This window comes from Oncorhynchus clarkii, chromosome 7 (genome assembly GCF_045791955.1).
Source record: "Oncorhynchus clarkii lewisi isolate Uvic-CL-2024 chromosome 7, UVic_Ocla_1.0, whole genome shotgun sequence".
In the NCBI taxonomy this organism is placed as follows: Eukaryota; Metazoa; Chordata; class Actinopteri; order Salmoniformes; family Salmonidae; genus Oncorhynchus; species Oncorhynchus clarkii.
Window position 1 is genome coordinate 36,732,616 of NC_092153.1, and position 20,437 is coordinate 36,753,052.

The window sequence follows — 20,437 nt, forward strand, 5'->3', positions numbered from 1 at the left end:
TGCTCACACATGCTTTTTCAGTTCTGCCCACACATTTTCTATAGGATTGAGGTCAGGGCTTTGTGATGGCCACTTCAATACCTTGACTTTGTTGTCCTTAAAGCCATTTTGCCACTACTTTGGAAGTATGCTTGGGGCCATTGTCCATTTGGAAGACCCAATTGCGACATATGTCACTTCAATATATCCACATAATTTTCCTCCCTCATGATGCCATCTATTTTGTGAAGTGCACCAGTCCTTCGTGCAGCAAAGCACCCCCACAACATGATGCTGCCACCACCTGTGGGTCACGGTTGGGATGGTGTTCTTTGGCTTGCAAGCCTCCCTCTTTTTTCTCCAACCATAATTATCATTATGACCAAACACTTCATTTTTTGTTTCATCAGACCAAAGGACATTTCTTCAAAAAGTACAATCTTTGTCCCCATGTGCAGATGCAAACCGTAGTCTGGCTTTTTTTTATGGCGGTTTTTGAGCAGTTGCTTCTTTCTTGCTGAGCGGCCTTTCAGGTTGTCGATATAGGACTCGTTTTTACTGTGGATATAGATACTTTTGTACCCGTTTCCTCCAGCATATTCACAAGGTCCTTTGCTGTTGTTCTGGGATTGATTTGCACTTTTCACACCAAAGTACGTTCATCTCTATGAGGCAGAATACGTCTCCTTCCTGAGCGGTATGATGGCTGCGTGGTCCCATGGTGTTTATACTTGCGTACTATTGTTTGTACAGATGAACATGGTGCCTTCAGGCGTTTGGAAAATGCTCCCAAGGAGGAGCCAGACTTGTGGAGGTCAACAAATGTTTTTTTTTCCTGAGGTCTTGGATGATTTATTTTGATTTTCCCATGATGTAAAGCAAAGAGGCACTGAGTTTGAAGGCAGGCCTTGAAACCATCCACAGGTATACCTCCAATTCACTCAAATGATGTCAATTAGCTTCTAAAGCCATGACAATTTTTCAAGCTGTTTAAAGGCACCATCAAATTGGTGTATGTAAACTTCTGACCCACTGGAATTGTAATACAGTGAGTTATAACTGAAATAATCTGTCTGTAAACAATTGTTGGAAAAATGACTTGTATCATGCACAAAGTACATGTCCTAAACGAGTTGTCAAAAATATAGTTTGTTAACAAGAAATTTGTGGAGTGGTTGAAATAACGAGATTTAATGACACCAACATAAGTGTATGTAAACTTCCGACTTCAACTGTGTGTGTGTGTGTGTGTGTGTGATATATATATATATATATTTATATTTATATTTATATATTTATGTCCCAATATTTTTGGTCCCCTAAAATGGAGGGACTATGTACAAAAAGTGCTGTAATTTCTAAACAGTTCACCCGATATGAATGAAAATACCCTAAAATGAAAGCTGACAGGCTGCACCTTAGCCTCAGGCATTGTATCATTACAGAGCCAAAACAACAACAAAAAAATGGTGTCACTGGCCCAATACTAGGAGCTCACTGTATCTCACATGTAAAGGACCATCTAAAAAGAGCAACTATGTGAATAACACATTTTTTAACCCAAAAACGTCAGATAAAACCCAAGGTCACAATATGTTACCGTTAGCAACTGTCCTTTAACTTCTAGGGTAACTTCCATAAAGCACAAACAATATTAACTGGGGCCCAAAATGAATAAAAACATTGCGAAAACATGACCAAAGTACACATTTTGTGAGGAAAATGTAAATCCTAATCATGAAGCGGATGTTGTTTGTGAAGTTAGTAGGAGTCCACACACATTAGCTAGTCACACACACACTTGAGGTAAGGGCATAGTATCAAACATGTTTTTATGAGAGACCATAATTTGAGCTGGCAGGAGAGAGAGGCTGTGCCCTGGCAGAGGACCACACCTGGGTTCAAAGACCATTTGAAATCTTTCAAATACTGTGTGTTTGTTTTAGCCTTTCTGGAGTACCAGGTGGGCAGGATTTGCACTTTTAGGACTTCTCCAAGAGAGAGGGTGTCTGCGTGCCAAGGAAGTATTCCCGTGCCCTTCAAAGTGTGCCAGCGCACCTCCCACGTTAATTACATTTCTTCCTTATCAGTCCGAGGCATCAGCAGAGGCAGAAAACACACATTCCCTGTGGCTTCTATTACCACTGTGGGGAGCAGAGGCTGTGTGTGTACGCTTAGAAGCTGAAAGAGCCTCCTCTTTGTGGTGGTGGTAACTCTACACCTCCTCCACTCTGTCCTTTACCTCTTCTACCACCACACAGATACCATCAGCCTCACCGTCACCATGTCAGACACAGAGGAGAGAGAAAAAACTGGAAGGAAAAAGCTGTCAGACAGGTTGGGCTGTCTTCCGGAGTGTTTTTTTCCCCCCTGGCGTCGGTAGCTTCAGCTTTCTAACTACTTGATTCAAAGTAGGAAAGATCCTCTTTCTCGCTCTTCTGCCCTTTAAGTTTATTTTTCCTGCTTCTTTCTTTAACCCTCTACCTGAGCAGTGGTGCCCCTGTCCTAGGGATTAACCCCTGGAGAATAACAGGCTACATTGTCATGAGGATCAGCCATGGCTTCAGCAGTGCCTCAGTTGACAGAAGAAGAGGAAGCCTCCCTTTCAGTCTTGCTCTCTCTGTCACACACACGCACATATAGCATGCCAACTGAGACACTTAAGACACACACACAGTGCTTGCACACACACACACAACCTTCAAACATATTAGTGTTGTTGTGTAAGATATGGATCTCTTCCTCCTCTCTTCCCTCTGAGGGGCAGATCTGTGACTGTCAGGATAGCAGAGTAAGCCTACTGGGGGAAGGTAAACTGCCCTGGGTCTTTGATGAGGACAGGCGCAAAAACACTGCACAGCACGGTGTTTTGAAGATGAGCCTTTTCTTTACCCTCCTATTCTCTCCTGTTCTCAAACCTCTTACCTCTACAAATGACTCTCCATGGTCTGAGATACTGAAGATAAACATAAACGACTCCTGTGTGCAACCAGCACACGTGTCTTCCCGCACACATACAGAGGGTTTTAAAATGTTAGTGTCTCCCAGATGTAATATGATCTACCCAAAACAATCTTGGTAGAAACATTTCAAAGTAGGTCAACCACTAACTTCTGGATACAGATTTCCGCACACTAGGAGTGACTGCTCAACTCTAACCTCAGACACTGGATTCGATTTTGCCCATTGATCTCTAGTCTGTATAATGACTATTTTATCATATGGAAGAATTTAAAATGCGTAGGGTATATGGTTCATACCTAGAGGGCTGGTCATCCAGTGGACCACCACAGCAGCCTGGCTGTCACAGGAGAGGTGGCTGAATGTCATATTGTTCACTCCATGGATGGCATGCTTCCCCAATGGACTCCAGTTCACAGAGCAGTCTGGCGGAGGAGAACAGAGGAGGAGACGACAAGAAAGAGGATATCAGAGTTAGAGTATGCTAATGACGGAGAGGAGAGGTTGTTGATTTTCTTTTAAGTCAAAACAACCTTAGTCACAATTAAATTTGTTTACAGTGTTTAGTCCTAAAATTAGACTCCCTTCCTCTTCTACCACACAGAGAATCACCCCCAAATCACACCTTAAAGAGAAGAAAGAGGATGGATCACAGCTCGTGGTTAAGATGGGAAGCTCAGAACAGGGCTCCCTGGATGAAGACTAATGGACAGGTGAGTGGGTGAGATTCTCTCTGAGCCAAGCCTGGGGACAAGAATGTGCAGCCATGTAAGGAGCTGTCCCCTCCTCTCCCATCTCCTTTGACTATGATCCCTATGTCCTCTCAGGTATAGGAAGAGGAGCAGTGGGCTGTGTCACACACACCCCCTGGCTCCGAGCTGCAGTCGATTGTGATGCTAAACCAGAGAGGGGCTTTTCAGAAAAGCTGTTCCCTCCAACAGTCATGGATAATAGCAGCTGACTGCTGGGGTGGTTGGGGGGAGGATCAGGATTTGTTACAGGAGAGAAAACGTTGACTTCGAGATATTAACTTCTTGTTGGTGGAGGGTCTGAGACAGAATTGGAAACTTGAGGTGGTAAAAGGTCAACTTTAGTATGGAATGGAAAGGGCAGGCAGTTTTCATGCAAGGCCATGTGAAATAGTGAACACACACAGAGAGAGCGAGAGAGAGCGCGCGAGAGAGAGCGAGAGCGAGAGCGAGAGAGAGAAAGGACTCACTGTCTGTTCGGAATGTGACCCCTCGCTTCCGACCATTCCCGTCAGAACTTGACTGGACCTGGAGCCCCTGCAAGAAAGAAAGATGGTGAAACCACAAGGACAACTGGCAGACAGTAATACACATCAATACAACCACCTCATGTTGCCGATGCTCAGACGGACAGGCTGCGGCCTCACAGGAATGCGAAGAAAATCAGCCTGAACAATAATCCATAGAATTACGTACTTACATGGAATATTGGATCAGTACACAATAACCCAGCAGTTGGAATACTGTTGTATTGCCAGCCAAACTGAAAGTAAGAGGGGCAATTCCACGGTAACGGAATTACGACGAGGTCTCTAGATTTTTCACTTTCAAATGTACTCCAAAGAAAAACTTCAGGTCACTTGAGTGACCCCAGTTCTCTTAACCTGTTGGATCTCTGGGGGCGCTATTTCATTTTTGGATAAAAAACGTTCCCGTTTTAAGCGCGATATTTTGTCACGAAAAGATGCTCGACTATGCATATTCTTGACCGTTTTGGAAAGAAAACACTCTGAAGTTTCAGAATCTGCAAAGATTTTGTCTGTAAGTGCCCCAGAACTCATTCTACAGGCGAAACCAAGATGATGCATCACCCAGGAATTAGCAGAATTTCTGAAGCTCTGTTTTCCATTGTCTCCTTATATGGCTGTGATTGCGCAAGGAATGAGCCTACACTTTCTGTCGTTCGCCCAAGGTCTTAGCAGCATTGTGACGTATTTGTAGGCATATCATTGGAAGATTGACCATAAGAGACTACATTTTCCAAGTGTCCGCCTGGTGTCCTGCGTCGAATTCGGTGCGCAATTGCCAGCTGCTTCCACTTTACCATTTGATTCAGGGGAGAAAGCATGTGTCCAAGAACGATGTATCAATGAAGAGATATGTGAAAAACACCTTGATGATTGATTCTAAACAGCGTTTGCCATGTTTTCAGTCGATATTATGGAGTTAATTTGGAAAAAAGTTCGCGTTTTGAGGACTGAATATTCGGTTTTTTTTTGGTAGCCAAATGTGATGTATAAAACGGAGCTATTTCTAATACACAAAGAATCTTTTTGGAAAAACTGAGCATCTGCTATCCAACTGAGAGTATCCTCATTGAAAACATCAGAAGTTCTTCAAAGGTAAATGATTTTATTTGAAGGCTTTTATGTTTTTGTTGAAATGTTGCGTGCTGGATGCTAACGCTAATGCTAACGCTAAATCCTTTGTTTGCTAGCTACTGTTACACAAATTATTGTTTTCCTATGGTTGAGAAGCATATTTTGAAAATCTGAGATGACAGTTTTGTTTACAAAAGGCTAAGCTTGCGAGATGGCATATTTATTTCATTTCATTTGCGATTTTCATGAATAGTTAACGTTGCGTTATGGTAATGAGCTTGAGTCTGTATTCCTGATACCGGATCCGGTATGGGGAGTTCCAAGAGGTTAAATTATGAGTGAGTCATCTTACAGCGGGATTCACCAGAATCTCCTAAGTAGCTTGAAGAACCAAAATCATACACGTCTGTCGGAGACAGGTCGAGTGGCGAATGAGGAAGCCCCTACCTTCACACTAAAAGAGCTATTCGCCTGCCCTCTGATCATCTCGAGCAAACCAAACGTCCAGCATTCCAGCAGCTCAAAAAAAGCCAGCTGTGAAATAGCCTCAAGCACAATTGACAAATCCCATGACGGGACTAAATGCTTGGGAACTGGACATAAGCAACATCCCCCAATCATGAAACAACATAACGGGGGAGGGGTGTCCCACCGTGTTCTTTCCAAAGCTTACAAGCTTACATGACAGGCCGAGATAGACCTTAACAGTGAAGAAAGCCTTCCCTCTGACCAAAAGGTCCTGCAGGAAGCATGCAACCTTGCATACAGAGCATTGGTAAGGGATGATCCCCTTTTCAGTCACACAACTTGTCAAAATGAATCACTTATTTCCGTACAATGAGCATGTAGGAGGGGCCTTAGACTATCCAGAGTGCTATGATCCCGAGAGGCAAGCCTCTCGCAACCAGATTTAACCTCTCACAGGCCAGGCCCAAAGGGCCATGGTTTCCGGGCCCAAAGGGCCATGGTTTCCAATCTGGCCAGAGTGGGGAGTACGAGGCTGAGGAAAAGCGTGAAGTAAAATCTTCGGCCAAGGGTGTGCTAGAGCGTCCACCCCCAGTCTCCCGCTAGCGCAAAGAACAACGAGCAGTGCATGTTTTGTTGAGACGCAAAGCGATCCGTTTCACCACTTAGGGAAAGAGTCTCCAGTCCGCTTGATGGGGATTCCCTCTGGACAATAAGTCTGCTCCTATGTTCAGTATGCCCAAAACATGAGTCGCATGTAGAGACAGTAGGTGTGCTCTGCTCAGCAGAATAATCCTGACGGATAGTCTGTAAGCACAGGAAGTGAGTGCTATCCTGGCTGTTGATGTACAATAACAGTCGTATTGTCCATTCTGATCAAGACGTGATTTTTTTCATTGAAAGAAGCACCGTCAGCAATTCAAGGTCATTTATGTGAGCAATATGGAGATGAGGCCCATACGCTGTTTTTTTGCATTTCCCTGATGAACTGCGCCCCAGCCCGTGAGTGACGCATCTGTCACCACTACCCCTAAGGGAATGCCAGGAACGAAGATCGAGGGACTTTTCCAGTGACTAAGAGTTGAAAGACATGCGGAAGTCACCCCTCTGGTGATTGAAAGTGACGCCTTATACACAAATGTTGGGCAAAACACCCAACGCTGGTGAATGATGGCTGACAAGAGGTAAGTTTGATAGCTAGTTTCTCTACTGGAAAACTAACCAACTAGCTAGATAATCAACTATGGATTTCAATATTGAAATTGAAGTAGCTATTTGTTCTTCTGTTATTAAAAGCAGGCTATTGATAAGGGCAAGCAAGGTTAATGTTAGCTATCTAGTCATGTGGTTTAACCAAAGCCAAGGTGGTTTCGTTTTCTATACAACTCTGGTTTAACTAAGAGCATTGTACCTAAGTCAAGGAGCTTAGCTTGCATGACTGGGTGGCAGAAGAGAGGTAGGTTGAGAACAGACAGGGAAGAGGTCAGTGACTGAGAAGGGGGAGCCAACAGACGTCAGGCTCTGATAGCGGTTTACAATGTTGGCTAACCGCATACAATTTGAAGTTGTTCTCTGCTCAGCTGACAGAGACAAGTGTCAATTCTGTTCCAAGTAGGGTACCTTGGCTTTCCTCTATACACAGCACTCTGGGGACTTCCTGTAGGTAACCAGGTCATCCACCAATCATCCCGTAACTTAATCATTAGTGATACTGAGTGTTCCTCCAATTTCTTTGATGCTGTATGAAGACATTGTGCACAGGACATTTGTCACGTAGAGAGGATGACCAGCTTCTGTCTATTGGTTAGAAAGATGCTTCTATACTGTATGGTGGGACATTGTGTCTGAAAAAATGTATCTTGTATAATAACCATCATATCGAAGTAAACTTGGGAGTCATGTGATGAAGAGTGTGGTCCTCCCATTTACGACTCTGGAAACCATGCAGTTCATTAGGCTACAGATTATTTATTTCAATTTAAAAAATATATTTAAAAAAAATGATTTCACTGGATGGTGAAATTGCTCAGTATGAGTTTGATGCTCCTTTCGAATAAATGTCAAAGGTCTTATTCTGGTGACATGATGATCGATGATTTGATGCCGTTTGACAAATACAAATATTATCCATAATAATCCATTATAATCTCATCATAACCGACCCGCAGTGCCTACCCCGCACTGTAGGCGTTTCTGCAAGCTGTTGGCTCGAAGGCACGTGCCAACACCAGAGAAGGCACAGGCAACAGTTTGTAACAAAACTAATCGTTCAAGTTGACAATGATGGCTTCTACCTCATTGCCCTGAGAGGACGCCAGGTTTGGACCATTGAATCGCCAAGTCTTCTTATGCCTTGCATACACAACTTAGCACATACTGTATCACTCAACCTTCCTCAAACTCCAGTGCCCGACATTTGTTTACCTTTTTTACCCATGTCTAAGGATTTTAAAATTGAGAATTCAACTCCATACTAAACCTAATTCCATATCCTGTATTGTTCTGCACTCTATAGATGATGCCCCGCTGTAAGAACCTGGAGATATTCACTGGTTCTGAGGGAGGTGACATGGACATGAAACAGTGCCAGGGACACACCTTCCAGCACTTCCTCAGTCTGGACAGCAGCCAGGGTGTGGTCAAGACATCTGCTGCAACTCCATCTTTAGTGTGCAGGCTCTGCTGCACCTGGGGGTAAAAAGGTATGGCAACACACTCCCAACAGTCATGTATGCTTAAACATACTTGTATGCTCATTTGTGTTTCCGGGGGCAAAATATATATTTAAAAAATAATAATAAAAAAATGTAAATAATTATTTTTTATATATATTTTTTTAAAGGCAGTAGGGATGTTCTCTGTTGATAAATATGTGAATTTGACCATTTAAGTCCTGCAAAGCATTCTAAATGTAACGAGTACTTTTTGGGTGTCAATGACAATGTATGGATTAAAAAGTGCATTATTTTGTTAAGGAATGTAGTGCAGTAAAAGTAGTTAAAAATAAATAGTAAAGTACATATACCCCCAAAAACTACTTTAGTTCTTCAAAGTATTTTTACACCACTGCTGTTACTACAATTTAAAAGGTAAAAACTCAAAAGAATTCTACAAAATAAGGAAAACTAGACCCTACAGTTGGGGGATGGGGATCGGCTGCCTGGCTGTATAGTAGGGCCGGGAAGATTACAGTATCGCAATATTTTTTCCAGTGCAAAAATTTTAACCAAGTGGACCAAACTCTGGTTCTTTAAAAACCTGCTGTATGTAAAGTATTGTGTATTATAGCTTGTGAAAATAAATACATGACTCTGGATGACAACATGATGTATGGTTCAAACATTAGGTCTGTTTTCCTAAATAAGTTAAATTCACTTCGTGTTTTGTTTCCTTGCCATGCTACTAAAAAGAGTCCTGACCCTACTGTATAGACTGACAGTCTGGATAGCTGGCTGGCACTGGCAGTATATCAAAGATCTTATCCATGCTGCCGTTTTAGAAAAGGATGCCCTTATCGCTGAGGCAGAATGCCACACAATTAACCCCAACTAGGGAAATAGATTTATACAAAGCCTGGGAAACAATAACAGACCATTCAGACTAGAGGTCGACTGATTAATCGGAATGGCCGATTAATTAGAGCCGATTTCAAGTTTTCATAACAATCGGAAATCGGTATTTTTGGGCGGAGATTTGACAATTTTTTATTTTTATATACCTTTATTTAACTAGGCAAGTCAGTTAAATAACTGTTCAGGGGCAGAACAACATATTTTCACCTTCTCAGCTCTGAGGATCCAGTCTTGCAACCTTACAGTTAACTAGTCCAACGCAATAACGACCTGCCTCTCTCTCGTTGCACTCCACAAGGAGACTGCCTGTTAGGCGAATGCAGTAAGCCAAGGTAAGTTGCTAGCTAGCATTAAACTTCTTATAAAAAACAATCATAATCACTAGTTAACTACACATGGTTTATGTTATTACTAGATATTATCTAGCGTGTCCTGCATTGCATATAATCTGACTGAGCATACAAGTATCTAAGTATCTGACTGAGCGGTGGTAGGCAGAAGCAGGCGCGTAAACATTCATTCAAACAGCACTTCCGTGCGTTTTGCCAGCAGCTCTTCGTTCAAGCCTATCAACTCCCGAGATGAGGCTGGTGTAACCAAAGTGAAATGGCTAGCTAGTTAGCGCTCGCTAATAGCGTTTCAAACGTCACTCACTCTGAGCCTTCTAGTAGTTGTTCCCCTTGCTCTGCATGGGTAACGCTGCTTTGATGGTGACTGTCGTTGTGTTGCTGGTTCGAGCCCAGGGAGGAGCGAGGAGAGGGACGGAAGCTATACTGAAATACAAATGATATAGAGGGAAATAGTCCTATAATAACTACAACCTAAAACTTCTTACCTGGGAATATTGAAGACTCATGTTAAAAGGAACCACCAGCTTTCATATGTTCTCATGTTCTGAGCAAGGAACTGGAACGTTAGCTTTCTTACATAGCACATATTGCACTTTTACTTTCTTCTCCAACACTTTGTTTTTGCATTATTTAAACCAAATTGAACATGTTTCATTATTTCCTTGAGGCTAAATTGATTATTATATTAAGTTAAAATAAGTGTTCATTCAGTATCGTTGTAATTGTCATGATTACAAATAAATAAATAAATAAATAAATAAATAAATATATATATATATAATAAAAAAAAGGCAGATTAATTGGTATCGGCTTTTTTGGTCCTCCAATAATCGGTATCGGCGTTGAAAAATCAAAATCGGTCGACCTCTAATTCAGACCATAGTAAGCCTTGTTACTGTGAGGCCTATGGTAGTTAAATGGAATCAAGTAAATACATGTAATGGAGCAGAATTTGCATCAGTTCATTTATTTACTTATCAAATTTACAAAACCCTGAGTCCTACCTTCAGATCCCCATGTGGAACTTGAGTTTTTGCAAAAATGTTCCATTGACGTCAATGCATGATTTAAGCACGTCTTGAACTTGCCTGTTCCTCTCCTCCTCTCAGGATGTGTATGGAGGCCCCCAACTAGTTCAAACCTTTCTCCCACCAACACACACACGCTCCCAATCAACACACACATGGTCCCATCAACATACACACAAACTCCCACCTCTCCCTGCCCCTACCCACAGATGTGGGCTCCCGAGTGGTGCAGCGATCTAAGGCACTGCATCTCAGTGCAAGAGGCAGTCCCTGGTTCGAATCCAGGCTGTATCACATCCGGCCGTGATTGGGAGTCCCATAGAGTGGTGCACAATTGGCCCAGCGTCGTCAGGGTTTGGCCGGTGTAGGCAGTCATTGTAAATAAGAATTTGTTCTCAACTGACTTGCCTAGTTAAATAAATTAAACATTTGTGTGTGTTTGGAGTGAAGCAGAAAGAGGGAGACCAGCTAGAGACTAGACCACCATGGCTGAACAGGAGAAGCCATTAACTGTGGTATCCACCTTCCACCACCATCCGTATCACTTCCATGTGTTCTTAACCCAACCATAACCTACTCATCAATAGATTTCCCAAAGGTCATACAGGAGAGGCTCCACTTAAACATGTTTTTCCACATTTCAACACTTTTCTTTCTCCCAGTCTCTCCATCCAACACTTTCGGCTAAAGACAGACCTCAGTCTTTTACGAGGAGCTGAAGATTAAGATTTGAAGCAAATTATCCTTAATTATTCTAATCCAATATACTGTATATCCCTATAGAGAACTCAAGTACTGTGCGTGTCAGATACCGTATGCGTTTTAACCCGTCACTTGTGGTCAGGATGTGCTAAAAAAGGGCCACTCCGCTGAGGAATTCTTCTGGAAGCGAGCTCTGCCTACTCTGGGCAGTAAGGTTGCTGACCAAGACACATTCTCCTGGAGAGGAAACTTGAGTTGTTGACCAATTTGAACCATTTATTTTTGTAAATTTTTGTTATTTTGTTAACGCCATATTTGAAGTATGGGTAGTTCTGTTCCGACCAATCTGAAGTGCATTATGCGACAGTACATAAGCCATTTAAAACCCTCAGGCTTGCAAGGCATTTGTTGAAGCATGACCCTTCCATCGTGATGAATTTAACAATTGAACAAGCCCAAATCAAACAAAAAGCTTTTTTTTTCTTTTTTTTTTACGCGTGCGAACGAGCGTGTACACGCTGGAATTAGAATGCATGGTAGTAAATGAGAAAATAGACAGTGTTGATGAGTGTCAAATTTGAAAGTAAGTATATTCTTACGGCTATGCAACGCAGGAAAAAATACGAGGATAAATTGCCAGAAAATAGACTTTAGTGCACTGTGACATCTGGAATTATGACATGTTTAGTTAAAGTGTCTATTTAGTGTTGATGATGATATTATTAATGCCAGTGCCAATAATATATATTTGAAGACAGTAACGTTATGCCTACCGGTGTTGAGTCGATCACAGGCATATAGCCTAGGCAGGCTATGGGCTGGGAAACTAAAGGAACTCCAATTTCAAGAGAGAATACTGTTAGTAGAAAGAACGAGACTAGCTAAATTCTTTATATACTGTTTAGAGCAGACCGGTAGGGTGGCTCCTGTAGGACGTAAGGGGAGTCAAAAAGGAACACACAATAATTCACAAGGACTACATAGCGAACATAACAAATACAACTGTTTATTATGGGTGCTGTTGAGAATTACATTGGCATACGCTACACAGTGTATGTGAATTGATGTTCTCTGCTCTCGCCTGCAAATTTTTACTTAGTTGACAGCGTATATCTGTGTGATTTGGGCTTCACTCCTCTGAATTCAATCTTCAGAGCAAAGACCTGACATTTTTATTGTGAGTCAAATGAACGTTGCTCATGGCTTTTTCAGAGTTTTAAAAGGCACATTTTCGGCGGTAGCTACAAGGCTAACTACTAACTAACAAAATGTTTACTACCACAGAGAGGAAGGCGGTAGCTCCCTAATTTCTCATTTAGCAGGGGAATGAAGTGGTGCCTTGGGGTTTTACTTATGGGCTCCTGGGCCTGCCGTCCTGGGGTTTAACACCCTGCTCTCAGCAGGAGGCTGGAGGTCACACACAAACAGATGCAGCAATACACATGACAAACACACACAGTTGCATGCAATGAACCCTTGCCACCCGCCTCACCTGTATCCAATCAGCAGTCTAACAGCCCCCTGAACACAGCATCACACCTCTGATACAGGCCGAGAGGTCTGAGTCTACGACACCCTCCCTCTCCCCTCTCTACACGTTGGCCATTTACAGCTCCCATATATAGGCCTTTGTTCCTGCGGCTAGATGATGTTGGTTTGGTCCTCCCTGCCTGCCTGCCTGGGGGATAGGGGGAGATGGGCACTCCCCAACCTCCTGCCAAATGTATGTCCATATTAGACATATTTCTCTCAGATTACACAGACGAAGAATTCAAAAACAAACCCAATTTTGATAAACTCCCATATCTACTGGGTGAAATACCACAGTGTGCCATCGCAGCAGCAAGATTTGTGACCTGTTACCACAAGAAAAAGGGCAACCAGTGAAGAACAAACACCATTGTAAATACAACCCATATTTACATTTCTTCCGGCGCCGACAGAGATGGCCACCTCGCTTCGCGTTCCTAGGAAACTATGCAGTTTTTTGTTATTTCTTACATTAGTACCCCAGGTCATCTTAGGTTTCATTACATACAGTCGAGAAGAACTACTGAATATAAGAGCAGCGTCAACTCACCATCAGTACGACCAAGAATATGACTTTCCCGGATCGGATCCTGTGTTCTGCCTTTCACCCAGGACAACGGAATGGATCCCAGCCGGCGACCCAAAAAAACGACTTCGTAAAAGAGGGAAACGAAGCGGTCTTCTGGTCAGACTCTGGAGACGGGCACATCGCGCACCACTCCCTAGCATACTTCTCGCCAATGTCCAGTCTCTTGACAACAAGGTTAATGAAATCCGAGCAAGGGTAGCATTCCAGAGGGACATCAGAGACTAACGTTCTTTGCTTCACAGAAACATGGCTCACTCGAGAGACTCTATCGGAGTCGGTGCAGCCAGCTGGTTTCTCCACGCATCGCGCCGACAGAAACAAACATCTTTCTGGTAAGAAGAGGGGCGGGGGCGTATGCTTTATGGTTAACGAGACGTGGTGTGGTCACAACAACATACAGGAACTCAAGTCCTTCTGTTCACCTGATTTAGAATTCCTCACATCAAATGTCGACCGCATTATCTACCAAGGGAATTCTCTTCTTTTATAATCACAGCCGTATATATTCCCCCCCAAGCAGACACATCGATGGCTCTGAACAAACTTTATTTGACTCTTTGCAAACTGGAATCCACATATCCTGAGGCTGCATTCAATGCAGCTGGGGATTTTAACAAGGCTAATCTGAAAACAAGACTCCCTAAATTGTATCAGCATATCAATTGTGCAACCAGGGCTGGTAAAACCTTGGATTATTGCTATTCTAACTTCCGCGACGCATTTAAGGCCCTGCCCCGCCCCCCTTTCGGAAAAGCTGACCACGACTCCATTTTGTTGCTCCCTGCCTACAGACAGAAGCTAAAACAAGAAGCTCCCGCGCTGAGGTCTGTTCAACGCTGGTCCGACCAATCTGATTCCACGCTCCAAGACTGCTTCCATCACGTGGACTGGGATATGTTTCGTATTGCGTCAAACAACATTGACGAATACGCTGATTCGGTGCGCGCGTTCATTAGAACGTGCGTTGAAGAAGTCGTTCCCATAGCAACGATTAAAACATTCCCAAACCAGAAACTGTGGATTGATGGCAGCATTCGCGTGAAACTGAAAGCGCGAACCACTGCTTTTAAATCAGGGCAAGGTGACCGGAAACATGAGCAAATACAAACAGTGTAGCTATTCCCTCCGCAAGGCAATCAAACAAGCTAAGCGTCAGTATAGAGACAAACTAGAATCCCAATTCAACGGCTCAGACACAAGAGGTATGTGGCAGGGTCTACAGTCAATCACGGATTACAAAAAGACAACCAACCCAGTCACGGACCAGGATGTGTTGCTCCCAGGCAGACTAAATAACTTTTTTGCCCGCTTTGAGGACAATACAGTGCCACTGACACGGCCCGCAACCAAAACATGCGGACTCTCCTTCACTGCAGCCGAGGTGAGCAAAACATTTAAACGTGATAACTCTCGCAAGGCTGCAGGCCCAGACGGCATCCCCACACTCAACGTCAACAAAACTAAGGAGATGATTGTGGACTTCAGGAAACAGCAGAGGGAACACCCCCCTATCCACATCGATGGGACAGTAGTAAGTTTTAAGTTCCTCGGTGTACACATCACAGACAAACTGAATTGTTCCACCCACACAGACAGCATCGTGAAGAAGGCGCAGCAGCGCCTCTTCAACCTCAGGAGGCTGAAGAAATTTGGCTTGTCACCAAAAGCACTCACAAACTTCTACAGATGCACAATCGAGAGCATCCTGTCGGGCTGTATCACCGCCTGGTAAGGCAACTGCTCCGCCCAAAACCGTAAGGCTCTCCAGAGGGTAGTGAGATCTGCACAACGCATCACCGGGGGCAAACTACCTGCCCTCCAGGACACCTACACCACCCGATGTCACAGGAAGGCCATAAAGATCATCAAGGACAACAACCACCCGAGCCACTGCCTGTTCACCCCGCTATCATCCAGAAGGCGAGGTCAGTACAGGTGCATCAAAGCTGGGACCGAGACTGAAAAACAGCTTCTATCTCAAGGCCATCAGACTGTTAAACAGCCTCCACTAACATTGAGTGGCTGCTGCCAACACACTGACTCAACTCCAGCCACTTTAATAATGGGAATTGATGTCAAATATATCACTAGCCACTTTAAACAATGCTACTTAATATAATGTTTACATACCCTACATTATTCATCTCATATGTATGCGTATATACTGTACTCTCATCTACTGCATCTTTATGTAATACATGTATCACTAGCCACTTTAACTATGCCACATTGTTTACATACTCATATGTATATACTGTACTCGATACCATCTACTGCATCTTGCCTATGCCGCTCTGTACCATCACTCATTCATATATCTTTATGTACATATTCTTTATCCCTTTACACTTGTGTATAAGGTAGTAGTTTTGGAATTGTTAGTTAGATTACTTGTTGGTTATTACTGCATTGTCGGAACTAGAAGCACAAGCATTTCGCTACACTCGCATTAACATCTGCTAACCATTTGTGTGACAAATTTGATTTGATGTATTTATTTTCCCTTTTGTACTTGCACATCATTACAACACTGTGAATATGAAAGACATATGAAATGTCTTTATTATTTTGGAACTTTGTGAGTGTAATGGTCACTTCACTTGCTTTGGCAATGTTGACATATGTAACCCATGCCAATAAAGCCCTTGAATTGAATTGATAGAGGGAGGGAGGGGAGACTCCAGGCACTCCTTACTTCCTTCTGATGTTCCCTCTCCTCTCCTTCTCTACCCCTGTGTGTCAAATGGCCTCAAGAGTCAACTGGCATCTTAAAACTTCAAATGAACAGCTCAGGGTGAGAGGGGTTGGGGTGGTGGTGTGGTGCAATTAACTGGCTGTATCCCATGTGGCAGACCAGCGGGGTCCCATGTTGTTGGCTGAGCGTGAGGTAGATGGAGGGGAGGGTCAGGCCCCGGTCACACTGCTCCCTGAATATTATAGGGCTGTAGAGGACACAGGGGGGCTGGGCCGGACCGGACTAATAACATACCATACTCTCTGGAGCTGGGAGGGGAGGAAAGGGGTTTAATTAGTTGTGGATCAACTGGTAATGCAAGCCCACAATTCCAACTAAAATCAATACAAATTTAAAATATAGATTTAGATTCATATAGTGCTTTTTCAACAGGTTGTCAATGTGCTTTAGAGGACTCCTAACTACTACGGAATGAGTTCCAAGATCAAAAAGAGAAACCAGGAAGTTGTGGTTGAACACAATAGGAATAAAGACAAAGGCACTTATGCTACACTCAACCTGCACCACTATACAGACAACATGTGGGCAGCAGTAGCTTTGTAGCCAGGACAGGGTATGATCATAAGGAGTGCGCAAAATCTCAGTGGGGACTTGTCTGAATACAGCTCTGCAGCAGCAGGTAGACAGTAGGTGAGGGCTGCTATCTTCGGGCCAGACTTGGGTTCAAATACTTTTACGTTTGTAATTAGCCTGTCTCCAGTTCTCAATCAAGCACAGCTGAAGTATTTGGAATGATTTCAAATACAATATGAACCCAGGTCTGCTATGGGCGTCCTCCTCTCTAGCTGCCGGAACCAGACTTATCAAAACCAGGTGTTCCTCCCTGCTCCTCTCTCCAGAATAACAATAATTATATCATCTGAGAGACAGCCGCTTCTCACGCACACACGCACGCCAGCCTTCTGCCCCGAGCCCAGCAAAACCCTTCAAGATGCTTGTTCGGTTAAGGGAACATGTGCGTCTCTCACCCTGTTAGGATATCGTTAAACACAGGCCTCTATGCTAAATCCACTCACAAGGACAGATGTTTAGGTTGGTCAAAATTATAATGTAGTTAAAAGCAAAAAGAGAACATTATTTATATCGGATGGTCACAGTTGTGCAAAGTGTTCAGAAGAGCCAAGAGGATTAAAGACAACTTGTTTTTCTTTCCGGCACAATATCCTCACAACACGTGTAATTAATCGAAGAGAACACAGCAGAACTGAGCAGATCCAGCATTATTACAGGTGGAGATGGTTCCCTTTCAAAAATCACCCATTAGCAGCTGAACATATGGAGACAACTCCACACAAACTAACTGAGAACTCTGTAAAAAAAATAATAATAAATTAAAGGCAACTATTTCTTTGATCTCCTGCCTATGCTCTGCCCCCATCCATTTCGTCTCCTGAACATCAGACTTAAAAAAAATAAAAAATAAACTTTTTGGAAGAAACATGTACACCATCATCTCTCATTTGGTAAATAGACTGCACGCCTCGTTGAGAGAAATCCCAAACACTGATTAATTACACTTAAATTACAGCTTCACCCTTGGAAGGAGGGAGGGAGAGATGAAGGGGAGGAGCAGTGGTGTAAAAAGTACACAAATGTCATTGAGTAAAAGTAAAAGATACCTTACTAGAAAATGACTAGTAAAAGTGAAAGTCACCCAGTAAAATACAACTTGAGTAGGTCTAAAAGTATTTTGTTTTAAATATCAAAAGTTAAGTATATTTTAGCAATTAAATTAAGTATCAAAAGTAAATAATTTAAAATTTTCTTATTTTTATTTTTTTTACAGATAGCCAGAGGCACACTCCAACACTCACACATAATTTACAAATTAAGATTTTTTGTTTAGTGAGTCCGCCAGATCAGAGGAAGTAGGGATGACCAGGGATATTCTCTTGTTAAGTGTGTAAATTATAAAATGTTCCTGTCCTGCTGAACATTCATAATGTAAAGAGTACTTTTGGGTGTCAGGGAAAATGTATGTAGTAAAAAGTACATTATTTTCTGTAGGAATGTAGTGGAGTGAAATGAAAAGTTGGGACAATAAACAGTAAAGTACAGATAAAATACTTTAGTACTTAGGTATTTTTACTTAATTACTTTACACCACTAGGGAGTAGGGAAAGGGGGGAGGGGAAAGAGGGAGGAGGCGAGGGAGAGGGTGGAGGGGGGCATAGGAGGGCAGGAAGAAGAGGTAGGGAGGAAAAAGGGAGGGTGGCAACTAATCTTACTGCCTGGAGGGAAGGAAAGAAAGACTTGCTCTTAATTAAAACCAGTAACATTTGTTGGTTGTGTCTTGTAAACTACAAATCACCCCACTTTTGAAAAGGGACAGGCAGACCTTGTTTGTGTGAGCAATATGTTAATCAGAAATCAAATTGATAGCACAAATAGGAAATAAAAGAGAAAATTAAACCCATCTGAAGTAGGGGGAAAACAGCGCCACTGGCCGCCCCACCACCATTGTTTTTGGTGCAGAGTTTAGGAACTTCGAGCAGTATGACATTGCACACGCGATACAAGAGCACAATGTCATCCAAGGGGTGGAATGTATTATTATTATTTTTTAAACTGTTCGCAGTACCTTCGTTGTTGATGCGTTTCACCATGTTTCAACCTTTTACTAAAAGTATGATATATTTTGGCTTGAAGTCGGAAATCTGAAGTAGGAACTTTGCGGAAATACGTGTCAATGACGTGTAAGTGTTTTTTGACTTAAGTGTTAGTTATAGGGCTGGCTTTAGTTCATTTGGAACCACCTACGTACAAACATGTTAGCGCTAACACGTGTGGGCATTGTCACTAGTTACTGCATTGTCACTAGTTACCACAGCATCAAAGTCAAATTGGCTATATAGTACAAATTCATGACCAAAAATGTGCTTTTTGACTGCTGGGAGATGTTGGATGGGCTGATGCTGGTGAAATGGTGGTGATACAGCAAGAGTTTACCTAGCTAGCGAGTAAGTAGCAGCTGCTCGCTAACTATACAAGTTTGGCTGGCTGGCGAGCTACAGTACTATCACCACCATAGTGGTGTAAACATACGCATTGCTGGTCTTCAAAACAGGCAGGGTTTCTCTACAGTACTACACCTAGCTTGCTGGCCAATGTGATACAAAATGCTTCAAAGTAATAACCAAAACGTGCAAACTACAGTTCAGGTACACACTGAGGATGTATGCAAGTCATTAAAACATGCTAACCCTCGCAAGGCTGCCGGCCCAAACTGCATCCCTAGCCGTGCCCTCAGAGCATGTGCAGACCAGCTGGCTGGTGTTCAGACATTATTCAAATCTCTGTAGGTCAGGCCTCTATACCCACCTGCTCCAAGATGTCCACGATCATCCCTGTGCCAAGAAAGGGAAAGTAACTGAACTGGATGACTACCAACCAGTAGTACTACCTTCCGTCATCAAGAAGTGCTTTGAGTGGCTAGTCAAAAGACCATATCACGTCCTCGCTCCGACACACTCAACCCTCTCCAATTCACCTATCGCCCTGAAAGCTCTATGGACGACACAACCGCCATTACACTGCACAATGCTCTTACCCACCCGGACAAAAAGACTGCATATGTGAGGATGCTGTTCAGACTACAGCTCAGCCTTCAATACCATAGTGCTCTATAAACTCATGGCCCTGGGTCTGAACTCCTTCCTATGAAGCTAGGTCCTGGACCACATGGTGAAGATAGGCAACATTACCTGACACAGATTATCAACATGGCGCCCCACAAGGGTGCATACTCAGTCCCCTCCTGTATGCATGTAAGGTTGAACTCAGAAGTTTACATGCACTTAGGTTGGAGTCATTAAAACTCGTTTTTCAAACATTCCACAAATTTCTTCTTATTAACAAACTATAGTTTTGGCTAGTCAGTTAGGACATCTACTTTGTGCATGACAAGTAATTTTTCCAACAATGGTTTATAGACAGATTATTTCCAAAATTATTTTCAGAAAATTTAATGGCTTTAGAAGCTTCTGATAGGCTAACTTACATCATTTGAGTCAATTGGAGGCGTACCTGTGGATGTATTTCAAGGCATACCTTCAAACTCAGTGCCTTTTTACTTTTGATTTTCCCATGATGTCAAGCAATCAGCCAAGACATCACATCATAAAAAAAAATGTAGACCTCCACAAGTCTGGTTCAT

At 42.9% G+C, this 20,437-nt stretch overlaps 1 protein-coding gene across 2 annotated transcripts in view; it reads right to left on the reverse strand.

Annotated features, from left to right (window-relative positions):
• LOC139414208 (interleukin-17 receptor D-like) overlaps positions 1-20,437 on the reverse strand; it is a 57,155-nt gene that overhangs the window by 11,708 nt on the left and 25,010 nt on the right. The window contains exons 1-3 of one of the 2 annotated variants that reach the window (XM_071162098.1): positions 8,354-8,393; positions 4,160-4,226; positions 3,240-3,365 (exon numbers count right to left, since the gene is read on the reverse strand). In XM_071162098.1, coding sequence (XP_071018199.1) covers positions 3,240-3,309 — 70 coding nt within the window. In that variant the 5' untranslated portion in view covers positions 3,310-3,365; positions 4,160-4,226; positions 8,354-8,393. Of the gene's footprint in view, positions 1-3,239; positions 3,366-4,159; positions 4,227-8,353; positions 8,394-20,437 lie in introns of those variants that run through there. The other variant, XM_071162097.1, reaches the window with a different exon arrangement.